We start from the raw sequence: 25,827 nt of genomic DNA, 5'->3' as shown, positions 1-25,827 counted from the left end.
TATTATATTACCCTATTAAGGCTATATAATATAATCTAGTGCTAATATAAACCCATATAACCGGTTTATCCCTTAGGAAATATCCTCTCGTTATAACCTCCTTAAGGATAATAAGCTTCCTAAGAATTCTAATAAAAAAAACTGTTTTTTAATATTATATTAATAATATATATTTTTTCTAAAGTATTATATATAATATAAATAATATATATTCTTTAAAAGGTATTATAGCTAAGATATAAATCCTTAGCTATTATTATTTATTACTTAATAGGTAAATAATCTCTTTTAATTACCTTAATAAATAGCTTTTATATTTTTATAGAGTTATTAAAAAGGTATTTATAAAAGGGGTTATACTTTATTTTTTATTCTCTTAGATTAATTATTTAAGGTCTTTTATATTTATATAACCTAAGGCCCCTAGTCTTATATTTATACCAATAGGTAATATAATTACTTACTTTTCTTATTATAACCCTATTAGGTTATCCTTATTAACTTAGTATTAAGCTATTAGCTATTATATAATAAGGGTATTTTTATTAAACCTATTTATCTTAATAATATATTAATCTTTTATTTAAATAGAAATTAAAGAATTATAAAGATATAAGCCTAATAGGTATAATTAAAATAATATTAGAGATAAAAAGGTAAGTTTAATATATTAATATAACTTTAATTTATTAAAGCCTTTATAAGCCTTTAGCGAGAAGAGTTTTATATAGCCTAAGACTTATATAATAATCTAAGGATTCTCTAACTTATAAGTAATAGCCGGCATAACCTAAATACTCTTATAACTCCCTCGGTAGGATTAGGGCTTAAGGCTTAGGTTAATTAGCTATAAGGTAGGTAGGTTAATAGCTAGGTAAGTCTTATAGTAGCAGTTAATAATTTTAATAATAATTTTAATAAGGTTATTAATAAATTAATAATTAATAATATAATAGCTAAAGGCCTTAATTAATATAAAGGTTATAGGTTTAATCCCTCTAAGTAAACTTATCATACTAATAACCTTTATTTCCTAATATAATTATATTTATAGCTATATAGCTAGATCTTAGCTAGCTATTAAACTTCTTTAATTTTTATTTAGTAATATTAAAAGTCTTAATACTTATTATAAGTATTATAAGCTATACTATATATTATATATTATTTATATTTATAAGGAAATTCTTTTTTTATTAATAATATTTTATTTTTTATTTTTTTTTATTTTTAAAGCTTTTAATAAAAAAAGCTTTTTTCTAATAAAATTAATTCTTATATAGGTATAAAGATTAAATATAAAGAAATTAAATAAAAAATAAAAAGAATTATAATTAAAGATTATAAGCTTAATTAATATTAAGTTATTAAGCTATATATTTAAATTAATATTCTAAATAGCTTTATATAAAATTATCTCTTATAATTTATTATAAGTATTTTTTATACTTATATAAAGCTTAAAGACCTCTTTAATAAGGTTATCTTAATTATATAAAAAAGCCTATTAAGAAATATTAGCTATATTACTTTAATTATTTAATTAAAGGTCTCTTTAAAAGGCTATTAGAATTATTTTTTATATTATTAATTAGAAGTGATTCTAACCTTCACTTAGTCAAGAGTCACAAGGTTGATCGGAAGGTTAGCACTGGAAGGGAGAGCTACTACGTGAAGGGATTTAAAGCTCTTTAGCTGGTCAAGAGGCAATCTATTTATTATAAACAAGGCTGTTTTTAGCGCGTTATTAAAGCTATCGATAATAAGGCATAAAACCTTATTGATTTAAGCGCATTGAGCCCCTTGGCTTTGGGTATAAGGCCTTTACTATTATAACTACTAAGACTTTAATAGCGATATTTAATCCCCGCTTTAGGTAATATAAATTTAGTATATAATATTATTAATTAATTAGCTAATAATTAATTAATTAATTAATTAGTTATAATTATTAATTATAGTTATTAATTATAATTAAACCTCTTCTTATAAAGATAATAAAAGTAATTTATATCTCTTTAAGTAATTAAGAATTATAAGGATAATTAAAAGGTTAATAATAGAGGGGAGAGCTATTATAGGAAGAGGATTTTAACCTCTTTAGCTAATTAAGATATAATTTATTTATTATGAATAAAGTTATTATTAAAGGTATTAATAATTATATAAATAAACCTTATTAATTTAAGCCTATTAAGACCTTAGGCTTTAGGTATAGAGCCTTTATTATTAAAATTACTAAGATATTAATTATAATATTTTAATTCCTATTTTAGGTAAAATAAAATTAGAAAATAATAATATAATATTATTAATATTATATATATTATATCTACTATTAAAATTACTATTAAACTTACTATTATTCGCATATTTATACGAGCTAATATTTACATATTATGCATTTAACCGGATAAGTTTGATTAATTAAACCTATAGACTTCTATCTACCGCCGAGTTTTAGTCCGGCGCCGAGCCCCGGCGCTAATACTTTTTAGGTTTATAGAACTCCGCCGCCGACTCTAAGAACTAATCCCTCTAAATAAACCTATAACGCCAATAACCTTAATAACCTCTATTTCCTAATATTACGCCTATAGCTATATAGCTAAATCCTAGCTAGCTATAAGACTTCTTTAATCTTTATTTAGCGGTATAAAAAGTCTTAATAATTATTATAAGTATTATAAGCTATGCCCCGTATTAATTACTATTTATATCCTTAAAGAAGTTTCTTTTTTTATTAATAAGATCTTCTTTTTTCTTTATCTCTATCTTAAGAGCCTTAAGTAAAAAAAACTCTTTTTTAATAAAATTAATCCTTATATAGGTATAAGAACTAAATACGAAGAGGCTAAGTAAAAAAAGAAAAAGGTTATAATTAAAGATTACGAGCTTAATTAATATTAGATCGCTAAGTAGCGCGCTTAAATTAATATTCTAAATAGCTCTATATAAGATTATCTCTTATAGCTTATTATAAGTATTTTTTATGCCTTTACGAAGCTTATAAACCTCTTTAGCAAGGTTATCTTAATTATATAAGAAGGCCTACTAATAGGTATTAGCTATATTATTATAATTATTTAATTAGAGGTCTTTATGAAAGGTAGCTATTATAATCTTCTTTTATATTATTAATTAGTTAGCTAATTATTAATTAATTAATTAGTTAGTTATAGTTATTAGTTATAATTATTAGTTATTAATTAAACCTCCTCTTATAAGGATAATAGAAGCGTAATCTTTTAAGATTTATATCTCTTTAAGTAATTAAGAATCCTAAGGATAATTAAAAGATTAATAATAAAGGGGAGAGCTATTATAGGAAGAGGTTAGATATTAATCTCTTTAGCTAATTAAGATATAATTTATTTATTATAAATAGAGCTATTATTAAAGGTATTAATAATTATATAGATAAACCTTATTAATTTAAGCCTATTAAGACCTTAGGCTTTAAGTATAGAGCCTTTATTATTAAACTTACTAAGATTTTAATTAAGATACTTTAATCCCCTTTTTAGGTAGAATAAAGTTAAATAATAATATATATTATATAAATATATAATAATAGCTTTTCTTTTTTTAAAAAAAAATTTAGACTTTTAATAATTTTAATTTCTTAAAAGAATTTTTATTTATTTATATAAAAAGATTTTTAATATATATTAAATAAAAGCTTTAATTTTAAATTATATCTCTTTTATAATAATATTTATAAATATAAAGTTATTTCTTTTAAGATTATATTTAATTATTTATAAAATTAAAAATTAAAAATTAAAGCTTTTAATAAGAAATTATTTAATAATTAATTTATATTAGATTTTAACTTACTTAGCTTAAAAAAGTATAATAAATAAGGTCTAAAAACGAGTTTTACTTTACTAAGCTCTTATATTTCTTAAGTTTTTATAGTATTAATAAAGCACGCTCTTAGCTTGCCGTTATCAGGTATAGGCAGTTATCAGGTATACTACCTTAGGTCTTCGATGTTACCCCACCTTGGTTTTCTTTCCAGGTGTGTGAGCTAGATCCACTCGAGTGCCTTATCTTATCATGCCCAGAAAAAAAATATGTCTTCAGATTGCGGTCCATCGATTCGGCATTCTTTTTCGACCAAAACTACACCTAACGCTGTTTTTTCGGCCACAACCTGCCAATGGCGCCATTAATAACCTCTCGCAAAAGGAAGGGGCCCTCTGAGGCTGCCCCAGTCGACGATGATCTTGCTGGCGTTCAATTAGACGGCGTACTCTCACAGAGCGAAGACGACTCCGACATTGACGAGGACGAGTTTGATGCCCTTGACGGCCTGTCTTCTGATGAGCATGTAGAAGACCCTGACGAAGACGAAGAAGAAGAAGAGGCGCATAGCGACGATGCCTCTTCTGAGCTTGGCGACAGCACGCGGGCGCTTCCCGCTCTAGACGACGAGGACGATCAGCCCAACTATCGCGTCGTGAAGGATGCGAATGGAGGCGAGCGCTACGAGTATGCCGAGGTCGACCCTGTTTATGACAGCGATGACTCCGATGCGCAGGGACCTGCGAACACAATCGGCAATATCCCTCTCTCTTTCTACGACTCGTATCCTCACATTGGATATGATATCAATGGAAAGAAGATTATGCGCCCCGCCACGGGCGAGGCGCTCGACGCCCTCCTCGACAGCATCGAGATCCCCAAGGGTTGGACTGGCTTGACAGATCCAGAGACCGGAAAGCCTCTGAACCTTAGTCAAGATGAGCTCGAACTTCTCAAGCGACTCCAGATGAACGAAGTTCCTGATGAGGGTTACGATCCTTATCCTGTGAGTCCCTAACCCATCATGGGTCGTCATCGAGTTTTGCTAACCTCTCCTAGGACATGGTCCCGTATTTCACTGGTATCGAGGAGAAGATGCCGCTGAGCGCAGCACCCGAGCCGAAGCGTCGCTTTGTTCCCTCAAAACACGAAGCGAAGCGTGTCGCGAAACTTGTTCGGGCGATCAAGGAGGGAAGAATCCTTCCATACAAGCCTCCGGAGGAACGACAACGGGAAGAGGAGGAAAAGGAAGAGGTCTATTACGATGTATGGGCCAACGAGGAGCCTCAGGATCCTCATGTCATGAACATTCCCGCGCCCAAGCTGGCCCCCCCTGGATACGACCTCAGCTACAACCCTCCACCGGAATACCTGCCTACTGAGGAAGAGAAGGAGGCTTGGAAGAACCTGGATCCTGAAGAGAGAGAGAAGGAATACCTTCCCGAGAAATTCGATTCTCTCCGGAAGGTCCCTGGCTACGGCCAGTTCGTCAAGGAGAGATTCGAACGATGCTTGGACTTGTACCTGGCCCCTCGAATCAGGAAGAACAGGCTCAACATCGACCCCAACTCTCTTCTGCCCAAGCTCCCTCGGCCCGAAGACCTCAAGCCCTTCCCTACTCTCAACCAGACAATCTTCCGAGGCCACGAGGGTCGTGTGCGCTCTGTGGCATTCAGCCCTGACGGCGAGTTTGTGGCATCAGGAGGTGACGATGGTACTGTCCGCGTTTGGGGTCTCAACGGCCATCAAGAATGGATGGCCAAGCTGAGCAGCGAGGAGCCTGTCAACGTTGTTCGATGGCGACCCAACAGGGAGACTTTCATTCTGGCCGCGGCAGCTGGTGAAGATCTCTTCTTCATGATTCCTTCAGCCGCAAGCGACGCCGTGGAAAAGGCGAGCCGCGAAGTCCTCGATGCTGGTTTTGGATACGCAACAAACGGCGCCCAACCCACCGCGGCCAATGGAGTCAAGAAGGACCCTCCAGCCAAGTGGTCAAGGCCTGGAGCCAAGCTTGAGGATGCCGGTGTGCTCCTCAAGGCCACTGTGAGGTCCTTGATCAAGGTGATCAGCTGGCACAGGCGGGGCGAGTTCGTGTGCTCCGTCTCTCCCACTGGACAGCGAAGCTCTGTGGCCATTCACACGCTCTCCAAGCATCTCAGTCAGATCCCGTTCCGCAAGCTCCCTGGTCTTGCCCAGACGGCCCAGTTCCATCCCTCAAGACCCCTGTTCTTTGTCGCAACCCAACGAATGATCCGCTGCTACGATCTGCAGCGACAAGAGCTTGTCAAGGTTGTCCAACCTGGTGCCCGATGGATCTCCTCGTTCGATATCCACCCCGGCGGTGACAACCTCATCGTTGGTTCTTACGACCGAAGATTGCTATGGCATGATCTGGATCTGTCCGCTCGCCCATACAAGACCATGAGATTCCACCCTGAGGCCATCCGAGCCGTCAAGTATCACCGCAGCCTGCCGCTCTTCGCTGATGCCAGTGACGACGGAACCCTCCAGATCTTCCACGGCAAGGTTGTCAGCGACCTCATGGAGAATGCCACGATTGTGCCTGTCAAGATGCTCCGAGGCCACAAGGTCATAAACAAGCTTGGTGTTCTGGACGTTGACTGGCACCCGAAGCACCCCTGGTGCCTCAGCGCCGGTGCGGATGGAACTTGCAGGCTTTGGGCGTAATTTGCAGGACATCATCCACATAGAAGGGTACCTCGAAGGGCAGTTAGGCCCACGATGGGTTCTACCAGCGATGGCGTTAGGATGTTAAAAAAGATGTCAAATATAGTTGTTCGCTTCATTCCCTGAGTCTCGTGTTGTGACATACAAGCCAAACTTGCAAACCGTCCCCCTTCCTTTCGAGGACTTTGTCGCACTCCCATATGTAGACTACACCGACCATAGCCTAGCTAATAGTAATTTATATAACCATGTCTATTACTACGGACATGACTGTTGAAACTCGTGTTTGCGTATTAAGAGCCGCAAGTGGGATTATCCCACAATTGTCCAGTTGACACACCACGCTCATCACTTCATCTAGGTTTTATCACATAAAATACTATTGCAGATTCTTGTTCAAGTTCACATCGGTACCCTACGCGAGAGTCCCATATAACACACATCTCACATTCTCTAGGAAATGCCGAAGTCAAGAATTCATAGGGCAATTCATAATACATGACTACTTGCTAAAGCAAACGAAGCGCAAAATCGCAGCCTGCACGAAACCAGTAATTAAGTGATATCCGATCACTTCGATCTCATCATCTTCTTCTTGCCTTTTCTTCACGCTGACAGATGCCGAAACACCGGCCTAGTGTCTTTCAACTGCAACGCAATGTTGCTCGGAGGATGTTGTCATCTCATCCAGTACACCAAGCTAAATGGCATTACAGGTCCTCACGAATCTTCTCCTTGGCATCCTCTTCCGTCTCAGCAGCCTTCTGCTTAGCAGCCTCACCGCCAATCTTGAGTTGGCTGGTGATCCAGTTCCAAGTCTCTCCGATCTTAGCGAAGAAAGTCTCCGCGGGAGAGTTGGTGCCGTACTTGAAGTACGTAGACTGCTTTCGGGCCTGAGCCTTCAGATCCTCGATCTTGGAGCCCTGGGGGACGGGCACGCCATAGCTGTCGAGATACGCCTTGAGATCGGTCTCGGTCCACTGGTCGAAAGCGCTTTGCTTAGCAGACGCAGTCGCAGCGGTGAGGTAGTTGGTGGCAGAAGCCCAATTAGATCCGCCAGCAGATGAGGCAGAAGAGTAGGCCGATTGGGCGGCACTGTAAAGCTCATCACGGCTAGCATCCTTCTTGTCCGCGACCTTCTTGGCAGTTGCGTCACCTTGGCTGGAGATGTACTTCTTGAGGTTGTCATAGCTGAAGTCATCGAAAGTCCACGCGTTGCCTCCGTGGGCAGCTATGTGCGAGTTCTTGCGAACAAGAGCCTCGAGCTCATTCTTCTTGGATCCCTGGGGGACAGGAACGCCACGAGAATCAAGATAGGCCTTGAGTCGGCTGTCAGACCACGTGCCAGCAGCCTTGTTGAAAGCGTCTTGAGCGGCGAGCGAGGCACTGTCGGTAGCCTTGGCGTACTGGTTCTGTGCGTTCGAGGTGGCCGCACCAAAGGCCGAGGAGGCGCTACCAGCAATGTTGTTTCCTAGGATATCGGCACGGTGCTTGCGGACCAAAGCGCGGAGCTCGTTGGACTTGGTACCCTGAGGCACAGCGATGCCATTCTTGTCACAGAACTCCTTGAGCTGAGACTCGCTCCAGGCGTCAATGATCATGTCAGTCAGAGTAGCGTAGGCAGCCTGAGCGCTGGCCGTGGCGCTGGCGGCCTGGTCTTGAGCTCGGAGGTAGGCAAGGCGAGAGTTGCGGCGCACAGAGGCAATGAGCTTGTCGCGGGTCATTGGCTGGGGAGCAGGGAAACCATGAGTGTCGAGCCATTCCTTGAAGTCAGACTCAGACCAGGTCTCGTACAGCCAGTTTCCAGGGTACGAAACAGCCTCATTGGACTTCTTGGCAGCAGTCTCGTAACCAGAACGGGCCTTCTGGAGAAGAGTGTCTCGCTGACGAGGCTGAGGGACTGCAAGCGCTTGGTCAGTACCGTTGAAACATTTAGGGAACAAGTTATTAGCAGAGAGCTGGCTTACCAGGGATACCATTCTTGTCACAGAAAGCCTTCAACTGGCTCTCGGTCCATGTGTCAAGGATCCAGTCTCGAACGTTGAGGAAAGCGGACTGGGCATTGTCCTCAGTCTCGTACCAGTTGGCCTTGACCTGGGACAGCAAGCTGTCTTTGGTGGCAGCGGCTTCTTCCTGGGTCTCTTTGCCCTTGGCTTGCAAATAGGAGCTCAGCTGGGCGGTGTCCCAGCTGTTGTATGGGGAGACGACATAGGAATCCCAGTTCTTCTCGAGAAGTGTTTCCAGGTCCTTACGATCGGCGGGAGTGGGATAGGGAATGTCGTGGTCAGAAAGCCAGCGCTCCAACTCGGTCTCGTGCCATTTGTTGTAGACTATCAATCTGTTAGCCACGAGCAGCTTGCTATGGCAAAAGACGGTTGACTTACCAGGCTTAGAGCCGGGGAACCATGTGCTGGCGGCAACGCCGTTGGCGACCGCCACGACAGAGAGGGCAGTCAAGAACCGCATCGTGGATGCAGCTGGTTCGGTAGGTTAGGGATCGCTGCACTTTGTTGTGAGTAAAAGCACAACAGATTGTCAGGCAATAGGTTGAGGTAGAATAGGAAGGGGTATCACAGAGAAATGGCCGCGACGATGTGGGTGGTTTTTGTTGATGGAGGGGAAAGGAATGAAAACAAATACGCATCAAGGGAGATGAATGTGGGCAGGAAGGAAGGAAGGAGAGCAAGCCACGAACTGAGGAATCTATCACGTCACTGTGCCGTTGTCGTGGGTGGCTGGAATCTGGCAGCTGTGCACACACGGCAGAAGGTACTGTATACCTATGCATGAGCTCATCAAATCATGAAACAGGGCACCAAATGGTTTCACTGGGTCCTGTATCTGGCTACCTGTCCGTTCGCACAAAGCGAGGGGCTCTTCCTCCTCGTCAGCGTCACCACCGGCATCATCATCGTCCATCGTTCATCATCTCGATACGGTTTGAACAAACAGACCTTGAATATGGGTGCCACCATGACGTAGTTCACCGATCAGCCCCGCACAAGCTCCAGGCCTAACGAGGGCAAGCGCGAGATTATCTAAGGCAACACTGCGAAAATCGGTACGTTCCGCTGCCAAACATCGACCCGTGCGAGGCACATGCTTGCTACAACGGTTAATCTGACTGCAATAATGGGCAGTCTCCATCCTTGAATGGAACAAAAGCTCCGGGGGTGGCCTTTGCTTCCTGCGTGAAGACGTCTTTTTTGGGGGGCGGTCCCTGTGCAAGTTAGGTACTGTACCTCCAGGCTTCCACTACTTCAATAAAATCACCGCCTGCTACCAAACCCCATGGTGACTGTAGCTTCTGACAATCTCCACATCTTTATTACTGACATTCATCACATATGCGCCTTATCAGGGGGTTTCACCTGGTGAGTATGGGACTTGGTTGCTGGGACAAGTGAACCAAGTAACTGGGGGTTGCATAATTTCGTCCATGCCTCGAAACAGGCGGGCAACCGCTGTGAGATACTGTTACATTGATCTATGGATGCCTCTGCCTTGTCTATTCCCCAGCGCCTAGGCTTATATGGCCCATATCCGAACCCATGACATCCCCAATCATCAGCACAATTAAGCGTAGAAGTTGACCGTCTGTACCCCTGAGTTAGCGACTTGGCCATGTGGGTTGGGTTGGGTGGTGTGTAACTTACGTCCTTCTTCTTGGCCTGGACTTCGGCGATGGCATCAACATAATGCTCGTGGCCAATCTTATTCTTGCCTGACCGCAGGGCGATCATGCCAGCCTCCACACACACAGCCTTCAGCATAGCACCGCCGAACTCGTCCGTGCTTCGCGCAAGTTCGCCCCAGTTCACACCTGGGTCGACCTTCATCTTGCGGGAGTGAATCTTCAAGATCTGAGCACGTGCTTCCTCGTTCGGCAAGGGGAACTCGATCTTGCGATCCAATCGACCAGAACGGAGCAGCGCAGGGTCGAGCACATCGACACGGTTCGTGGCGGCGAGGACCTTGATCCGGTCATCGGATGCGAAACCATCAAGCTGGTTCAGCAACTCCAACATTGTTCGTTGCACCTCACGATCACCACTCTTTTCACTGTCGAATCGCTTGGTACCGACGGCGTCCAACTCATCGATGAAGATGATTGCGGGAGCCTTCTCCTTGGCCAGCGCGAAGCAGTCTCGAACGAGCTTGGCACCATCTCCTATGAACATCTGGACCAGTTGAGGTCCTGCCAGCTTCAGGAATGTAGCATCGGTCTGTGCCGCACAAGCTCGGGCGAGGAGGGTCTTTCCAGTACCGGGGGGGCCATACATCAGTGCACCTAGAACCAGTCAGCACAGCAAAAAGAGCCAGGGGGCAGTACCGGCGTTACCTTTAGGGGCCTTAATGCCAATCTTCTTGAATCGCTCAGCCTCCTTCATAGGCCAAACGATAGCTTCCACAAGCTCCTCAATCTGCTTGTCCAGTCCACCAACATCGGTGTACTGTTCTGTGGGCTTCTCGTCCACCTCCATGGCCTTGACACGGCTGTCGTACTCAGCGGGGAGGGTGTCCAAAATGAGGTATGAATCCTTGTTGACTCCAATGAGATCACCAGGCTTCAACTTGTCCGCGTCGACGAGACCGATCAGGGGGAGGAAGATTGTTTGGCGGGTAGATGTCTTGATGACGGCTGACTTTCCGACTCGGGTAGCGTCCAGGTCAATGTTGGCACCCTCCTCGGACGACTCAGCAGTTGGGTCAAGATCAAGTAGCTCCACGACGTTGCCAACGAGGTAGGGGAGTTGCCTGCCCCAGGTTAGCTATAATTATTATCAAACCCGCAGAAGATGAGAAACCAACCTGTTGTTGGCAATCTTGTCGACATTCTCCTTGATCTTCTCCGCCATGGCAGCCTTCTCGTGCGATAATCGGGAATACTCGCTCCTCATAATGCGAGAGTCGTTCTCGAGCAACCGTTTGCGGGTTAGGATGTCTTGTGTGCTGAGTCCAAGAATCTCGTCGTCGAGAATATCATCTTGCTCCTCTTCGGCATCCTTCATGTCTGCATCGCCGTCTGTAGGCTTCTTCTGGTTCTTGTCGCCATCATCTCTCTTGTCCTCCTCCTTCTCTCGGTGATCAAAATCGTCCAGCTCCTCGAGAGTCGACATGGTGGAAGGTGGCGTTGGGTATCGGTTTTTGGGGGGAAAGGAATGGTTTGATTAAGGGATGAGGTCAGCGCGACAGGTGGGAGGTTTATGGATGTCGATGTTGAAAGTCGGCCGTGGGTTGGGGAGGTGAAAGCTATTACTGCACCCGAGTCTCCAAGACGAAGCTGTTGAGGCAGGCAGTCAGGTCGCGCGTAATCAGCCTGGTTGGCACAGAGCCACAGCACAGCTCGGCATTGGCCCCAGTGGCCTTGCAGGTGGCCGGGGAGCGGCGGTGGGTTGATCCGGGAGCACGGCCCACTTTGACAGTTGCTCGCAATTGGTGATCGACGGCTGCGATACTTGTGGATTTTTTGATCTGGAGGACGAGCCAGCAACAGTCTCAATTCACGTATGTGCAGGCCTCGACTCCAAACATTGGCGTTTCTCATGCTGACCTGCCTCTTTTGCGCTTAGTCATTATGGCCTCCCGGATATCGAGGGCTGCCTCGCCCTGCCTGCGCCAATTGCGCAGAGAGTCCCATCTCCCGCAGCAATCATGGGCCTTGGCTCTTCGCACCCTCTCGACATCGTCAACCCACTCCGCTGCCGTTTCCGAAGTTCGAAAGCCTATCGATCATGCTCCCGCGACGAAGCCCCCGAGTGCCCGGCCAGTTGAGACAAGGAAGAGTCAGCTGATCCGAACTTACACATCACTTCTCCGCACCACACCCTTGATTCTGTTCTTCCAGCACAGCAACCTCACAGCGGTGGAATGGGCTGCTGTCCGACGAGAGCTGAAGAAGGCATTGTCTGCCGTCCCTCCGCCTAATGCAGCTCCTGGTACTGAACCAGTCGATATCACTCCCCTTGTCCAATTGCAGGTCCTGAGGACCAACATGCTACGAGTGGCTCTTAAGCTCGTCGAATTCTATGATCCGGAGGCTGCTGCTGCATCAGCAACAACTGCCCGTACGACTCGTGGCCCAGTAGTCCACGATTTATCCGAAGCTGCGTATGATGCTATTAAGAAGGCTGAAATCCCCGAGGATTCGAACTTCGCCCAGATCCAGCCCCTCCTAGTCGGCCCTTTGGCTGCTCTGGTGCTTCCTGCGGTGTCTCCAGCCCATGTGGCCGCTGCGCTCAGTGTTCTGGCTCCTGTTCCTGGTCAATTCCCAGCTCCCACGAGGAAAAAGAGTCCCGGTTACCACGATCCCATCTGCCAAAACGGCCTAGCCAAGCTTCTCCTTGTCGGCGGCCGCGTCGAGGGCAAGATCTTTGATCAGTCGGGCATCAACTGGGTTGGAGGTATCGAGGGTGGCCTCGACGGATTGCGGGCACAACTTGTGGCTATGCTCCAAGGCGCTGGTCTGGGCATTACCAGCACATTGGAGGGTGGAAGCAGAAGCCTCTGGTTGGCACTGGAGGGCCGAAAGGGTCAACTCGAGGAAGAGGCCAATGGAGGAAAGAAGGAGGGAGAATAAATCTAGCGTGGATTTGTTGGATTTGATGTACCACTAAAACGCCCAATGAGGGCAGTGTATGTGTAAATGTACGAACACTATACGGGGCGATCTCACCCGTTGAACATGAAAGGCGGCTTGGGATGCTGTATCCGTCTTATAGAGTGTCTAGTAGCATGGCCATGAGTGATTCTACACATCATTGACCAGAAGTCTAAAAACAATCGCAGCATCTTTAATTTCATGCCTACCATGGATATTAACGATTCTCAACCAAAGGGTTGAAGTTGGCGGTCAAAAGGCTGATTGGCTGGAGGATTCGTTGACAGCCGTTGGCTGGATGGAACTGTGGCTGGGACTCATGCGTGTGGCTGGGAGCTACCTATCACGGCGTCGTCGCCTCACATTTACACGAGAGGAGCTCGAGCAACCTCCATCCATCTCGCGCCCACCCCGCCTCGCTCCTCGACTGATCCCATCTTGCGTTTGCATCATCGTCTCCTCCGATAATCGCCCACTACCTCACCTCAGCCTCCGCGTTCATTGGAGCTTCTCGCTTCCAATTGCGACACCTTTCTACCCTCCAAGGCCGCACGTCCACCTTCCACCAGCAACTGTATCCCAAGCTGGTCATCCGCCTGTCCCACTTGCAAACGAGCTCTCTCTTGCGCCGAACCTCAGCGATTGTTGCTCCGATATATATCTCGCCTCACCGCACAGTCTGTCGATGCCACTCTCCGCCCTTTCATAGAAACCCAACGTATTCTCTCCGACCATGGACTTCGCACCCTATCAATCCTCTCCGCCCGAGCACTCGCGCGTGACCTCTCCCGAACACGCCTCTCCCCGACCCTCCTACGACGCTAGACGATCCTTCTCCCCGGTCGCTTCCCCTCCGCCCCTACAACACCCCCAGCCACAACGAGGATGGGGAGGATTCGATGGACAGGCCGCTGGATGGGCTGCCATTAGCCCTGACAACAGGGCCTTTGGAGCTTCAAGTACGATGCCCGGAGCATATCCCGCTGCAGAGGTCAGCGAGTTTGATACAAGTTTGGGAATGCGCCTCGACTATGAAGCTTGCCTGGCATATGTCGCGTTCCCACCTCTTGGAGCAATCATACTCCTCATTCTAGAACGAAACAGCGACTATGTGAGGTATGTTCACGTTTGCCAAGAATCTCGAGGCTGTGCATTTCCATCATGCACAGAAATTATGCCAGGTGCTAACCCTCCCTTCAGATTTCATGCTTGGCAATCAGCGCTGCTCTTCACCGCCATTATGATCTTCCATCTTGTCTTCGCATGGTCAACTTTCCTGAGTTGGCTGTTCTTCCTCTGCGATATTGCCTTAATCGCCGTCCTTACATTAAGGGCGTATAAAGATGCCGAGATACTGGATAGGTATGTGCTGCACAGCCATGGAAGACGGCATCACCACTAACATTCTCTCAGATTCGAAGTGCCCTTCTTTGGGGCCTTAGCAACTCGATTTCTTGATGATGAGTAGAAAGCGAAGTGTTTCAACAGAGTCAGTGTGTCAGCTGGCCGTCTGTTTAGTTATGAACCTAGAATACCCCTTTGCAATTAATGGATGCGAGACATGGACCCCAGTGCGGGAGATGTGATTTTTGGTGCGATCATAGAGAGACTCTTTTACATGCCTGGAACAGGTGCAGCTAGAAGCAATACACCGCTCAGAGCAATGACGTTACGATTCAACGATGATTTGGGTAGCGGAAAGCCCGTCTAGTTGTGTTTCGTTCTACAGTCCCAATTTCAACTGCCGAAATTCTACACGACGACGCCGCTTCCCTTCTAGATGTCTCCCCAGCCCATGAAATCTACATTTTCCCTTCAAAATCTTGCCAGTACGGGTGCGACCGTGCCCTTAAGCACCGGCTTTTCGGTGAAGACGATCTCGCCAATCTGGGTTTCTGGGGAGCTACCCACTTCCAACCATCGACCAAGTAAATCGTTGCTCTCCTTTGGCTTCACCGAGTCATCTCGAGTTCCAACCGTGATGTGAGCAACACGGTTGACACACTGCCACTGATCATCTTGATCTGACAGGCGGACAACGATGGCCATGATGCGGTCATCGAACACAACCTGCGTAAAGTTAGGACCTTCACCTAGAGTCACCAGTCGTAAGACTTACCCGCTCGAGCATCACATCGCACTCTCCCAGCTTCCCTTCTGGGTTTCCAGTCGCCTCTACTTGGTTTTGAAGTAGAGTGTACTTGTGCCACAGATCTGGGTGGTCCTTGCTAGCCGCTCGGTGCAGTAGAGTAACATGAAATTTGGGCTGCACGCGCCGTGTCTGTTTCAGTTGCATATAGAAGCGGGAAGTTGATGAATCTGCGCCCTTGAAAGCTCGCTCTAGGACAGTATTGACTTCTTGGCTGGGGACAGAAACAGACAAATACTCCATCTTTCTCTTCTTCTCTGCCTTTGTTTGTTGCTGTTGCTGCTTATTGTTCTTCTTGCCACGGTCAGGAATGTCATGCCTGAAGTCAGGCTTGTATCCCAGGGCAAACTCAATGGCATCGTCAAGTGCCTCGGGTGAAGGAACTTCCTTGACCAGGTTCGGGAAGAACTTGTGCAGCTGTGTGACAACGGTCTCGAGATTCTGTCGACTGTCCGCCGTTGGGTCGAGATCAATAACGACATCAAAGCCGTCGTCTGGGCGGGCGTGGGGGTTGCAAGGTTCGAATCTATTGATGAATCCTTCCATAACACCGATGAACTTGTCTTTGTCGCTTGCGGCATGGATAGTCTGGTGGTTATCTCCTCGAGCAATGATTCTCTCCTGAGTGACTTGGCGGATTGCATCGATCGATTCCTCGTCATGCTTGAAGTTGAGGCAAACGAGCTTGGCTGTGGCATGCTGAAGCTTGACATCAGTGATAATCTGCTTTCGTTCGTGTCTCTGTGCATTGTTTCTGTCTGCAATCACAGCATCATGGTCGTTGAGCTCATTCAATACCATCTTCGTAAACCGAGGAGGACGGCCCTTGCCCGAGATGTTGTCGTTCTGAATATGGCCCCATCCGAAGAGGTGCGTCAAGCCCATAGCAATTGTCGTCTTTCCACATCCGATGGTAGCAATGGGGCATAGGATCACGTCACGAGTGACTTCGGTCATGACAAGGGGATCCAGCTCGTCCATATTGGCTGCATCTGCGCCCTTGAGGTTCTTGAAGTTCAAGAAATCGTTACGCAGAGAGATGATACCGTGGTTGTTGCTGTACTCCTTGGCCAGCTTAGGATCCGCGGCCAGACGCCTCCGAGCGTAAAGCAGGTACTCCTCGGTGATCTTGGTGTGCTTCTTGAACTTGGGTTGTTTTCCGGAGATCAAGGCCTTGGTGCACTCTCGCCACTGGCGGTACATGAGATAAGGCTCCTCAAACTTGTACTTGAAGAACCAGTCACGGTAAGGGACCGAAGAGGGGTCGTGGGACATTCTGCAGCGGACGACGAAACCCTCTACATCACGGCCATCGTGGGCTCCCGTTTCGGCCACTTCTTCGAGGAAAGCCTTGACTTGCTGAATGTCGTCCATCATGATGAGACCCGTCTTTCGAAAGGCCCACTCGTCGGCAAACTCTTGGACAAGGGGGCTAGGATATGTGGCAAACTCGGGCATGTTGAGGTTGAGTCCATGGAGGTATAGGCCTGCCTTATCAGGGCCGTAGGCCAGAATGTGCTCTTCGAATGTGTCATCGCATAGTTCGGCGACAGCAGTGACATTTCTCTTGCGAAGCTCTCGAGCCAAATCTCTCTTTGTCTTGCCGATGGCAGCCAGTTGCTGCTCAAGACGCAGCTCACCCGCGCTCGCATGGCTAACCTGAATGTCTGACCGGTCGCCAGTGGAATGCTTGCTGCAAACGATCAGAGTCTCATCCTCAAGGCCAGCAATGAAGATGATGCAGCCGTTCTCCTTGAGAGTCAATTCATAGGGGCCCTGGGTTCGCGTGAAGATGTTCTCCCACTTTGTCTCATGGACCTCGTCGGTGTTGAAGAACTTGTCGTAGCCTCTCACGGCGATCTCGGGCCCATCCCTCCTCGTCTTTGCCGTGAAGAGGCCTCGAGCATAAGTTGGCATGTCGCGTCGCTTGTAGTCCCAGTCCTGCATCCTCCAAGAGTCAACCTGGATGCCATCCTGAGATCCCTTGACGTCATATGTCGTCTTCTTGACCGAGAATCCTCCGCGTCGCTTCTCTTTCCGAGAGTTCTCTAGGGCATGCAGCAGGGTCGAGACCGCCTGAGGGTCCTGGGGCATGTAGGGGGCAGCCATTTTCTCGATGCCCGTGGACGGGGTGTTGATGATTCGATGGTTTGTAATGGCTCTACTGACAGATGTGAGAAGAGATCGAAGTGAAAGGAGAAAGTTAGTGGGCATCTGGAGCTGGAAAGCAGTGATACCTCAGGCAAGACGTTGGTCTTGCTCATATGAGGGGCAGGCGTTTACTTGATTGTGCATCGGGGTTGCCTGAGTAGCTGCAGTTGCCCGGCTGAAGCAAACAAAACACTGCACCGTTTGCCGAGACTTAAAATGCCAAGGAAATTGGATAGACACCTACCCTTGAGTTATTTGCAAGAACCTAGAAAGGCTTGGACAGAGGCCAGAGGATATCTAGGTATCCGCCCTGTATTGGTAGATTGTGCTTGGCGAAGCCGTTTTAGACTGAGTGAGAACCTCTCGAGATACGCGAGATTGAGGTCAAGAAGGGACGGCCAATTCCGATATGGTCTGCTTGGGTGGATATCACAGGGCAGCCATAGGGCTCCTTTATATGATCAGCTTGCGGGTTGATGCCCGGGTTCAGACCACTCGCAGTGGTGGCGGATGGTTGTGTGGGTTAGGTATGGATTGATTGGAAACTGCCTTGGCGCACCGCCTCAGACCAGTGCTTGCAGTCTTTAAAATGAGTCAGACCGCAGGGAACACAGGCAACAAAGGCCAAGGGTATTGGCTCGTCTTACGGACCTGGTGAGATTACCCGCCTAGCTGTTTGACGGAATAGGTGCAAAAATTGGTTGTCAAGGTTGTTTTGGGTAGCATGAGGATCGCTTGTCGATACCAGGTGCAGCTGGCTCCTGTCGCCTTACCCTAAAGATCCTGGCCGAGACGGCGGGATGCGTCACACCGTTTGTGGCTGAAGAATTCGGGGTCGGTTTGTGACACTGAATCTTGTCCTTCGATGGCGAGTGAACGGCGTGTCAGGTTAATGCTTTGAGATGTACCTTGAGGCCTGAGCTGTTAGATAGTGCTCCAAAATCCCATTTTCATGATCATGGCGATGGACCCCGCGGTCTCATGCACGACATGGCATGACGCACTACTTCTAAGTGGGCGATTCCTATCTACTGAGCTGCCTACGCAGCACCTGTGTGTTAATAAATGTTAAATACATTAAATACCTTCCATACCCTCTCTTCTTTTCTCCGGTCTGTCTCACACAGTAGGCTGTACCAAGGGCTGGCACACAGTACAGAGGCAGAACCCTGTTAGACTCCATTCGCTGAGCCACATGCAAGCTACCCCGCCAAAAATCTTCTACATCACACCAAAGATTTGAGCTCGCGTTGGACGATTTGCGCCTGTAATACCTATAATCCGATACTTCGCCTTGATTTTCGACTACCAAGCGCCATAACAACATCTTCGACTCGATCTCATACACTCAATTGTCTGCGAACATGTCGAACCCGAACGTTTACCTCTTGGCTGCCGACAATGACCCCGCGTTGTTGCCCCTCCTTCGAGAAAAGCCTGCCCTGGCCGCCTCACAAGATGAACACGGCTACTCCCTTGTCCACGCTGCTGCCAGCTACAATCACCTCAACCTCCTCCGAGCGCTTATTCGCGAATTCAACGTGGACGTCGATCTAAAAGATGAGGACAGTGAAACCGCACTGTTCGTCGTTGAGACTGTGGCTGCCGCCAAGATTCTTGTCGACGCTGGCGCAAACGTGAACCACAGGGGCTCTGAAGGTTTCACAGCCAGAGAAAAAATCGAGACCGAGGGAGATTTTCCTATCGTTGCCGAGTACCTGTCTAGAATTGAGGCAAAGCAAGCCAACGACACTGCATCAACCGCGGCCGCCGTCTTGCCCGAAGCTATTCCCCCGCCTCCGGAAGGCATGAAGGTAACCGTTGGCACGATGGACAAGAGCCAGGACATTCCCGAAGATGTTGATCCCGAATTCCGGAGACGGATCGAAGAGTTGGCCGGACGCGACGACTTCAACACCCCTCAGGGCCAGGCCGAGTTGCGAAAACTGGTCGAAGACGCTATCCTGGGAGAGGGCATTGGCGACGAGCGAAACGTGCGATCGAAGCAAGGCTAGATGCTCATTCATGGGATTTTGTTTCCCACATGATGTAATTTCCAGCTGCGACAGACGGCCGAAGAATGGTGAGATCATCACTGTTACCAGCGACACTCTTTGAGAAGCGCGTGGCGCTGAGGGAGAACCACATTTCCGAAGGGCACACGGCCAAGACGTCCATAAGCAAACCATGAAGCCACTGTGCCGAAATGAATCCTTGCCAGCTCAACTTGCAGACCTTGCGGTTGCTGTGGGTGTCTCCCGGTACGCTGTATCGCGACAGATAGGAGTCAATGCTATCTTGGGGTTCAATTCGTGGGCTTGCCAGACGAACTAGCGACAACCATTCGTAGCACTCTGTTGCGAAGTGCTCGAGGCCCTCGCGGTCGATGTTGGCAAGGATTTCAGGGTCTACGTCCAGTCTTGGTTGAACTACGGCAGACTCTCGACTAATGCCTGGCGACGAGGTGTAGCCTGTAGGAAAGAACTGCTGTAATGGATCTGGGTTTGGCGCTATGAAACGCGAGGTTAATGTGGGATTATATTTGGGGAGGCCCCGGGTTAGATACTCACTCGTTTCTGTGTTATTACAAAAGAGCCAGGTTGTGGGCTTGTTGAAGACAGTCTTGCAGGCATAGATCAACCGGTCAAATCCCTTCTTCCCACGAAACATGGTTGGGTCTCGAAGGTTATATGAAACAACTGTCTGATTAGCATTCAGGAAGAGGAGAAATCTGAAGCTCAATTTCTTACCCCAGCGTGGCTTTGATCCCCTTCCGCCCTTGGCCCCGTATGGCTTCCCGACCAAGCCGGCACGTTCATATGTTTCCCTGTCAAGATACATGGTGAGAGTACCTAGGGAGTTATTGTGAGCTCATACTTGTTAGGATGGTATGTCCGGCGTGGTACCTTCGTGTAATGTGAAGAGTGTGCCGACAGTCGACTTGCCCTCTGAGAGCATGAGAATATTTCCTAGGAAATCAGCTTAGCACACACAGTAGTAGACGAGGCTAACATTCATACCCTTTTTGATGTACTCATTAAAGAAATCACCCTGCAAGACATCGCCAAGGGTCATGTGGACCTTGGAGTATCGAGGGCTCTTCTGCGTGTTGTTGAGCTGCTCAAGGATGACATCGCATGCCTCTGCTGGAAGAATGAGGTCAATCTGCAATCCATTCAGCTCGTGTGCTATTTGGTTTTCGGGGACCACAAATTCTAGTATACCTTGTGTATAAAATCCAGTGACATGATTGCCGACCAAGGCTTGCCCTTCTTAGGAGCTTGGTTTTGGTCAACATGACCCATGGTGCCGTATGTGACGAAGCATTTTGGCGACTGGTAAATGGACGGAGCAGCAGCCGGAAACATCACTAAGTGAAAGCTGCAGGTCTCTGCTTATGTGTTTTTGCAAGGATGAGCCGCAGATGTTTTCCCCCAAGGATGTTGGTTGAGAGCAAGCTGGTGGCACTTGGGAAAGCGCAGAAATGGCACTGATTTCTTAGCCGGGGTTTCGTCGGTGAATTTTTCCCTCTCACAAGATCATGATCCAAAGAGTTTGTGCAAGCGACCGCAGCTTAAAATCAGCACATTCGCCTCGACAAAGGATTTTGAGGATTCTTCTTCTTGAGCGCTGATAGATACTTTTTTCTGTCGAGTTTGATCCCGCAAACATCGCTGCCAAAGCAGCTATCTGCCAAAGAAGCTGTTCAAGGTTTTGGCATTTTCGCTGATCCCCCACCATCACTTTCATCTCATGGATCTAAAGTGAGCCGACTCTTGTTACTCCTCAACCAAATATCCACGGAAAAAAAAGTCAAGATGGACTTTCTCATAAAATTTGCGCAGGCGCACGAGTCCTTTCGAGTCGCCGAAATCGAGGCGCTCGCGCTTGTCGAGGGTCTTGACATGAAGATTATCGAGTATAGCGAGGATGTGCGTCCACCCACAAATGTATCTAGACTACAGACTTACCGTGAATAGTCCCCTTTCTGCGTTGTACGGCTGCCTTCGGTGGAGGCAGCCAAGAAGCTGATCAAGAGGTCTATCCTTGGCCAGTCTATCCATGAACTTTGGGGCCGTGGGAGCACTCTGGAAGATGTCCATAATGCCGTCAAGTCAGACACATCGCATCTTTGGGACCAGTACATGGACAAATCCTTCAGGTTCGAGGTCGAGCCTTTTCAAGGCTCCCGCTCTGCGAAGAAGAGACTTGAACTCATCAACTCTTTTCGATTCTTGGGCTGGAAGGGGCCCGTCAAAATGTCAAACCCCGACAACATGTTCACCATCTTTGAGATGTGGCCGTTCAACAGCGTCCCTCTCAAAATCCCAGATCCTAGAGCTATTTACCTTGGCCGTTACGTTGCGAGCTCATCTCGAGAAATCCTGGTCAGATTTGACTTAAAGAAACGAGGGTACATCTCGACAACGAGCATGGACTCGGAACTTGCCCTGGTCACTGCCAACATCGCTCTCGCTGCTCCAGGCAAACTCTTTTACGACCCCTTTGTTGGAACAGGCTCATTCCCCGTGGCTTGCGCTCACTTTGGCGCTCTTGCTTGGGGTAGCGATATCGATGGCCGGAGCATTCGCGGCGAGGGTGGAAAGAAGAGTCTGCTAGGGAACTTCCAGCAATATGGCCTGACGTCTTGTCTGGGGGATGTATTCTCCTCAGACTTGACCAATTCGCCCATCAGGAGACAACGAAGGACATGGGATGGGATCGTCTGCGACCCCCCATATGGTGTCCGAGAGGGACTCAGAGTGCTGGGTCTCCGAGACCCTGAGAAAACACCCTGGTTGATAGAGCAGGGGAAGGAAAGGGGAATGTTCGTGGCACTCCAGGACCGTTGTCTCACCTGAAGCTGACTCTTGCAGGAATCCCGACTACGTCCCGCCAAAGAAGCCATACAGCTTCCTCATAATGCTCGACGACATTCTCAGCTTCGCAGTGGACACACTGGTTGACAACGGCAGACTCTCGTTCTGGATGCCAACCGCTAACGAGGAGGAACTCGAGATCCCAGTACCTACCCATCCCTGCCTCGAGATTGTTGTGGTCTGCGTCCAGCCTTTCAACAAGTGTAAGCTTCTTCCCAATGACTCCTCCTCATTCTTGGCACAAGCTGACGCTATATAGGGTCAAGGAGGCTCATCACTTACCGCCGACTGCCCGACTCAGAAGTTTCACAACCTGCTCTGGAAGCTTACGCAAGCCGACAGAAGCTTACGGTCAACGGAACATCAGCAGATGAACTCAACCCATTTCGGCGTGGATATTTCAACAAGTTCGAGGCTGACGAATAAACCTCAAGTACAGGAATGATCTCGCTCTGCTCCCATCAAACATTTCCCGTGCTCCGCTTTCATATGTGACAGGCTCCCAGAAATCCCAAGCCTTGTGAACCCACTAAAAAAAAAAAAAAAATACTCGCGTAGGCCCGTCAAGACGTCATAACAAAACGGGATCATGCCCAACCCGCTTCCCATCTATGTGTTACTGTATATCAATATGGATATTTCCGACCAAGCCCAGCCAAGACTGAAGTAAGAAACAAGCAGTGTGCCCTAGGCAACACCGCATTCGGAGTGTGTTAGGTTCCGATACATTTGTGCTCAACGGAATTCGGTTGCGGCAAAGCAGCCCCGGTCAGGGACATGCTTTAGCTCCAGTTGCTGGAACCTGAGAATGACGTTAGCAAAGATACATCATTATCTGGCCGAGGATACCGACTTTTCGCTCTTGGAGTGAAAGTAGATGCCGCTAACTTCACCCTTGACTTGGTTGAAGCAGATGTAGTAGAAGCCCTCGAAGCTGGCACCTGTTATGGTGCGGACTCTGTGATCGGGGACCAGGAAGTGTTCCTTCCACCGCATAAAGATGGTTTCCCTCTGAGCGGCATCGCGGATCATGACGGGTCCCTTTCGAGCCTGTTTCTGGAATGGGCGGAAGGCGGCGAACTTGGCCCAGTGGCTCAAGTCAACCTTGCTGTTCGCACCCCAGTTTTCATGCTGGGTGTAAAAGCTGTATTTGGACCCAATGATCTCGCCTTCAAAGTATGTCGTGAGAGTTGGGTGGTCCTCAGTTAAGCCTTTTCAAGGGTCAGTGTTGTGCGAGTGGACATGGACCTATTGCTCCTGACCTTGAATGCGGAGATATCCGCAGAGAAAAGACTCGCGCATGTCGACATGCTTAATCTCCACCTGAACATCGTATACTTGACGCTCAGATTGCTGTGTGCCGTGGAATCGGCTACCCGATCGTAGGTATGATGATGGTGATGAAGGAATTGTCTGCTGTTGTCAGATGGTTGCGCCATGCCAAGAGGGCGCGGTGGTGTAACTCACCCGCATGCACGAGAAGTCGGCTCCCATCGATGGAGCCCAGAGCTCATCTTCTTGCGCATCCGCATCAATCCACTCCAACTCGCGGTTCGGCGAGCCTCTACGGCTGGACGGCGCGCGAGATATGGTTTCGGTTTCGGAGGATTGTCTTGTGTTGTTTGAGGTTTCCTGGCTCAGCTGGCTGCCGATTTCGGCGTCTCGACCCTTGGTGACGTCGGAACTGGGCCCGCTGGATATGGGAGATGTGACTGCAGTGTTGGCAGATTGGGGTCGGGGAGACATGGTAGATGATCTCGTCGATGGGTCATCGGATGAGCGTCCTTCGTACATGACGGTGTCGTCGCTCGCTGGACCTTCGGGTGCGGGCGGCGCGTCAACGGTGAGCGGCGAAGCGTCAGGCGTGGGTTGAACGCCCATGTCGTCGTTGTGGTCTTGGACGGCCTCGCGCGACTGCCAGGAAGGGCGCTGCTGATGTTGAACGTCGTCAGGGCAGGTCGAGAAGCTGTAGGAGCGAGGAGACGACGCCTCAGCGGGCGGATTGGATGATGGAGTTGGCATCGTGTGCGACGTAGGATGAAAGACGAAGCAATTAAAACAAGAATGAGCAGATGAATAAAAGAGCAAACGGTTGTAAAGAAGATGGCCGAAATCCAGGGTATCAAACAGGCCGATAGACGATGCAAGGTGTGAGAAGCTGGCCTGACGTAGAAAGCTCGTAGGGGTCGCAGAGAGGAGAGACAACCAACTTGGTGCCAGTCACCAAAACGGGTGGCGATCTCGGGGGAGACTAGAGTCGAGGAAGTAACGGTAAAAGTTAAAGGCGGAACAACAGCCAGTTCAAAAAGCAATAGAAAGGGCGCCCATCACACAAGTTGTAATAATACAAAAATAAATAAAAAGGCCACAAGAGTTGGGATCGAGCAACTAAGTAAACTCGGGCATGCCAGATCGCAAATGGGTCGATGGCGAGAAAAAGGGTCAAGTCGGTGATGATGGGCTGGCCTCTGGCTTTTCATGGGGAGACCTGGCGAGCCCGGGAAGCGCACGCGAGCCTGATTTGCTGGCATCCGGGGTCTTGAAGCGGTTGCGTGGAGACCTCCTAGATGGAGCGGGCCTCTAAGGGCTGATGCTGTGTCTTTAGTTAGGGGACTTGCAGGTGCTTTGTCCAAGGATGGATAGCTAAGGTTGCGCTTCGCTGCGCTGCGCTGGATGGAGTCATCCGTTGGTTGTGATGGAGGATGGATTTGTGCCGACGGGCGGGAGGGACCTTAACCAACGCTACACCATCGTGTCCGTCCAAAGGTACCTGGGGTACAGCTGTAGCTTTCCCCGGGCGCCATGTACCTTGGCGAGAGCGGATCCAACTCTCTCCATTTTCCTTTTCCCCTTGGGCGCGATGCAGATATGAGATGCTGTGTCAAAGCCCAGGGGTTCACTTCCATGTACAACACGGACACGGACCAGTGGAACCTTGGCCGTCATCATCATCAGCTCAATGATAATCGTCTGACAATTAGAGTCAGTCTCGGGATTTAGGAGCAAAGCCTGGTGTCTGAGGGAATCTCGGGAGTCATCTTGCCTGGATCTCCCATGAAAATCATCACACCAGACGGCCTTCTCAGCGACCTTCTTCTCGAGCAATAGGATCTGGGCAGCTCCCGTTCCGTCCCCAGAGGCGCCATCGGCCAGCCCCAGCGCCTCCTTTAAAGCGCCCCCACCGTGTTCCCGCCTGCATTCACATGGGGTGATGAGTTGCGAGAAGACATGATACACGCCAACTCCGAGACCGTTTCGTTGGCATGATCCGAAATCATACAATTCCTGGATCTGGCAATTTCGTTCCTCTGACGGGCCTAGCCGGCCGACGGGTGTTTCTTCACCCGCGAAGCCTCCGCCACATATGTATCCATCATGCCCTCCCACTCACCCAAGTCTCGGATGCAGGCTCAAGAATGACAATCCAGGACCAGGTTGTCACTTCATCCCTCCTTGGCATCTTCCTTGACCGCCCCGAATTTCACGTGTGAGTCCCCAACGTCCGAGCGCGTATTTTCCTTTGGATTCGGGTGCGTGCAGGGAGCAAG

The 25,827-nt window shown here is 48.1% G+C and overlaps 9 protein-coding genes across 9 annotated transcripts; 5 read left to right on the top strand and 4 right to left on the bottom strand.

Moving 5' to 3' along the window:
• Window positions 1–4,165: 4,165 nt before the first annotated feature.
• Window positions 4,166–6,498, top strand: NECHADRAFT_42723 (uncharacterized protein; the record flags this gene model as incomplete). The annotated part of the gene is made up of 2 exons (XM_003041071.1): window positions 4,166–4,816; window positions 4,870–6,498. The coding sequence occupies 2 exons, from the start codon at window positions 4,166–4,168 to the stop codon at window positions 6,496–6,498; spliced, it is 2,280 nt and encodes a 759-aa protein (XP_003041117.1).
• Window positions 6,499–6,949: 451 nt separating this feature from the next.
• On the bottom strand, window positions 6,950–9,115 carry NECHADRAFT_100803 (uncharacterized protein). The gene is made up of 3 exons (XM_003041039.1): window positions 8,883–9,115; window positions 8,466–8,828; window positions 6,950–8,398 (listed from the first exon to the last, which is right to left on the bottom strand). The coding sequence occupies exons 1-3, from the start codon at window positions 8,962–8,964 to the stop codon at window positions 7,209–7,211; spliced, it is 1,635 nt and encodes a 544-aa protein (XP_003041085.1). The 5' UTR covers window positions 8,965–9,115; the 3' UTR covers window positions 6,950–7,208.
• Window positions 9,116–9,902: 787 nt separating this feature from the next.
• On the bottom strand, window positions 9,903–11,773 carry NECHADRAFT_69981 (uncharacterized protein). Its single transcript, XM_003041038.1, has 4 exons — window positions 11,311–11,773; window positions 10,841–11,256; window positions 10,155–10,789; window positions 9,903–10,095 (listed from the first exon to the last, which is right to left on the bottom strand). Exons 1-4 carry the CDS (start codon window positions 11,616–11,618, stop codon window positions 10,075–10,077), a joined length of 1,380 nt encoding a protein of 459 aa, XP_003041084.1. The 5' UTR covers window positions 11,619–11,773; the 3' UTR covers window positions 9,903–10,074.
• A 303-nt stretch (window positions 11,774–12,076) lies between these two features.
• NECHADRAFT_81371 (uncharacterized protein) lies at window positions 12,077–13,078 on the top strand (the record flags this gene model as incomplete). The annotated part of the gene is made up of 1 exon (XM_003041070.1): window positions 12,077–13,078. One exon carries the CDS (start codon window positions 12,077–12,079, stop codon window positions 13,076–13,078), a length of 1,002 nt encoding a protein of 333 aa, XP_003041116.1.
• Window positions 13,079–13,832: 754 nt separating this feature from the next.
• Window positions 13,833–14,567, top strand: NECHADRAFT_42700 (uncharacterized protein; the record flags this gene model as incomplete). The annotated part of the gene is made up of 3 exons (XM_003041069.1): window positions 13,833–14,215; window positions 14,300–14,461; window positions 14,513–14,567. The coding sequence occupies 3 exons, from the start codon at window positions 13,833–13,835 to the stop codon at window positions 14,565–14,567; spliced, it is 600 nt and encodes a 199-aa protein (XP_003041115.1).
• Window positions 14,568–14,788: 221 nt separating this feature from the next.
• Window positions 14,789–17,363, bottom strand: NECHADRAFT_61721 (uncharacterized protein). Its single transcript, XM_003041037.1, has 2 exons — window positions 15,219–17,363; window positions 14,789–15,169 (listed from the first exon to the last, which is right to left on the bottom strand). The coding sequence occupies exons 1-2, from the start codon at window positions 17,355–17,357 to the stop codon at window positions 14,915–14,917; spliced, it is 2,394 nt and encodes a 797-aa protein (XP_003041083.1). The 5' UTR covers window positions 17,358–17,363; the 3' UTR covers window positions 14,789–14,914.
• Window positions 17,364–18,763: 1,400 nt separating this feature from the next.
• NECHADRAFT_61719 (uncharacterized protein) lies at window positions 18,764–19,947 on the top strand (the record flags this gene model as incomplete). The annotated part of the gene is made up of 1 exon (XM_003041068.1): window positions 18,764–19,947. One exon carries the CDS (start codon window positions 18,764–18,766, stop codon window positions 19,412–19,414), a length of 651 nt encoding a protein of 216 aa, XP_003041114.1. The 3' UTR covers window positions 19,415–19,947.
• A 1,270-nt stretch (window positions 19,948–21,217) lies between these two features.
• Window positions 21,218–22,705, top strand: NECHADRAFT_94203 (uncharacterized protein; the record flags this gene model as incomplete). The annotated part of the gene is made up of 4 exons (XM_003041067.1): window positions 21,218–21,331; window positions 21,380–22,227; window positions 22,277–22,482; window positions 22,539–22,705. The coding sequence occupies 4 exons, from the start codon at window positions 21,218–21,220 to the stop codon at window positions 22,703–22,705; spliced, it is 1,335 nt and encodes a 444-aa protein (XP_003041113.1).
• Window positions 22,652–24,301, bottom strand: NECHADRAFT_69967 (uncharacterized protein; the record flags this gene model as incomplete). Its single annotated transcript, XM_003041036.1, has 4 exons — window positions 22,652–23,081; window positions 23,133–23,490; window positions 23,542–23,692; window positions 23,747–24,301. 4 exons carry the CDS (start codon window positions 24,299–24,301, stop codon window positions 23,015–23,017), a joined length of 1,131 nt encoding a protein of 376 aa, XP_003041082.1. The 3' UTR covers window positions 22,652–23,014.
• Between the last annotated feature and the right edge of the window lie 1,526 nt (window positions 24,302–25,827).

The sequence above is a fragment of the Fusarium vanettenii genome (genome assembly GCF_000151355.1).
Source record: "Fusarium vanettenii 77-13-4 chromosome 6 genomic scaffold NECHAsca_53_chr6_3_0, whole genome shotgun sequence".
NCBI classification, from domain to species: domain Eukaryota; kingdom Fungi; phylum Ascomycota; class Sordariomycetes; order Hypocreales; family Nectriaceae; genus Fusarium; species Fusarium vanettenii.
The sequence above is the reverse complement of the archived record's forward strand: the minus strand, read 5'-3'. Positions and strand labels throughout refer to the sequence as shown.

Bases quoted from the DNA above. Each gene is read 5' to 3' on its own strand.
- NECHADRAFT_100803 (XM_003041039.1), bottom strand. From the start codon at position 8,964: ATGCGGTTCTTGACTGCCCTCTCTGTCGTGGCGGTCGCCAACGGCGTT. The intron at 8,829-8,882 runs GTAAGTCAACCG...ACAGATTGATAG, and splicing joins GTTCCCCGGCTCTAAGCCTG to TCTACAACAAATGGCACGAG. The intron at 8,399-8,465 runs GTAAGCCAGCTC...AAGCGCTTGCAG, and splicing joins TGACAAGAATGGTATCCCTG to TCCCTCAGCCTCGTCAGCGA.
- NECHADRAFT_61721 (XM_003041037.1), bottom strand. From the start codon at position 17,357: ATGGCTGCCCCCTACATGCCCCAGGACCCTCAGGCGGTCTCGACCCTG. The intron at 15,170-15,218 runs GTAAGTCTTACG...AACTTTACGCAG, and splicing joins GCGATGTGATGCTCGAGCGG to GTTGTGTTCGATGACCGCAT.
- NECHADRAFT_69981 (XM_003041038.1), bottom strand. From the start codon at position 11,618: ATGTCGACTCTCGAGGAGCTGGACGATTTTGATCACCGAGAGAAGGAG. The intron at 11,257-11,310 runs GTTGGTTTCTCA...AACCTGGGGCAG, and splicing joins GACAAGATTGCCAACAACAG to GCAACTCCCCTACCTCGTTG. The intron at 10,096-10,154 runs GTAAGTTACACA...TCAGGGGTACAG, and splicing joins TCCAGGCCAAGAAGAAGGAC to ACGGTCAACTTCTACGCTTA.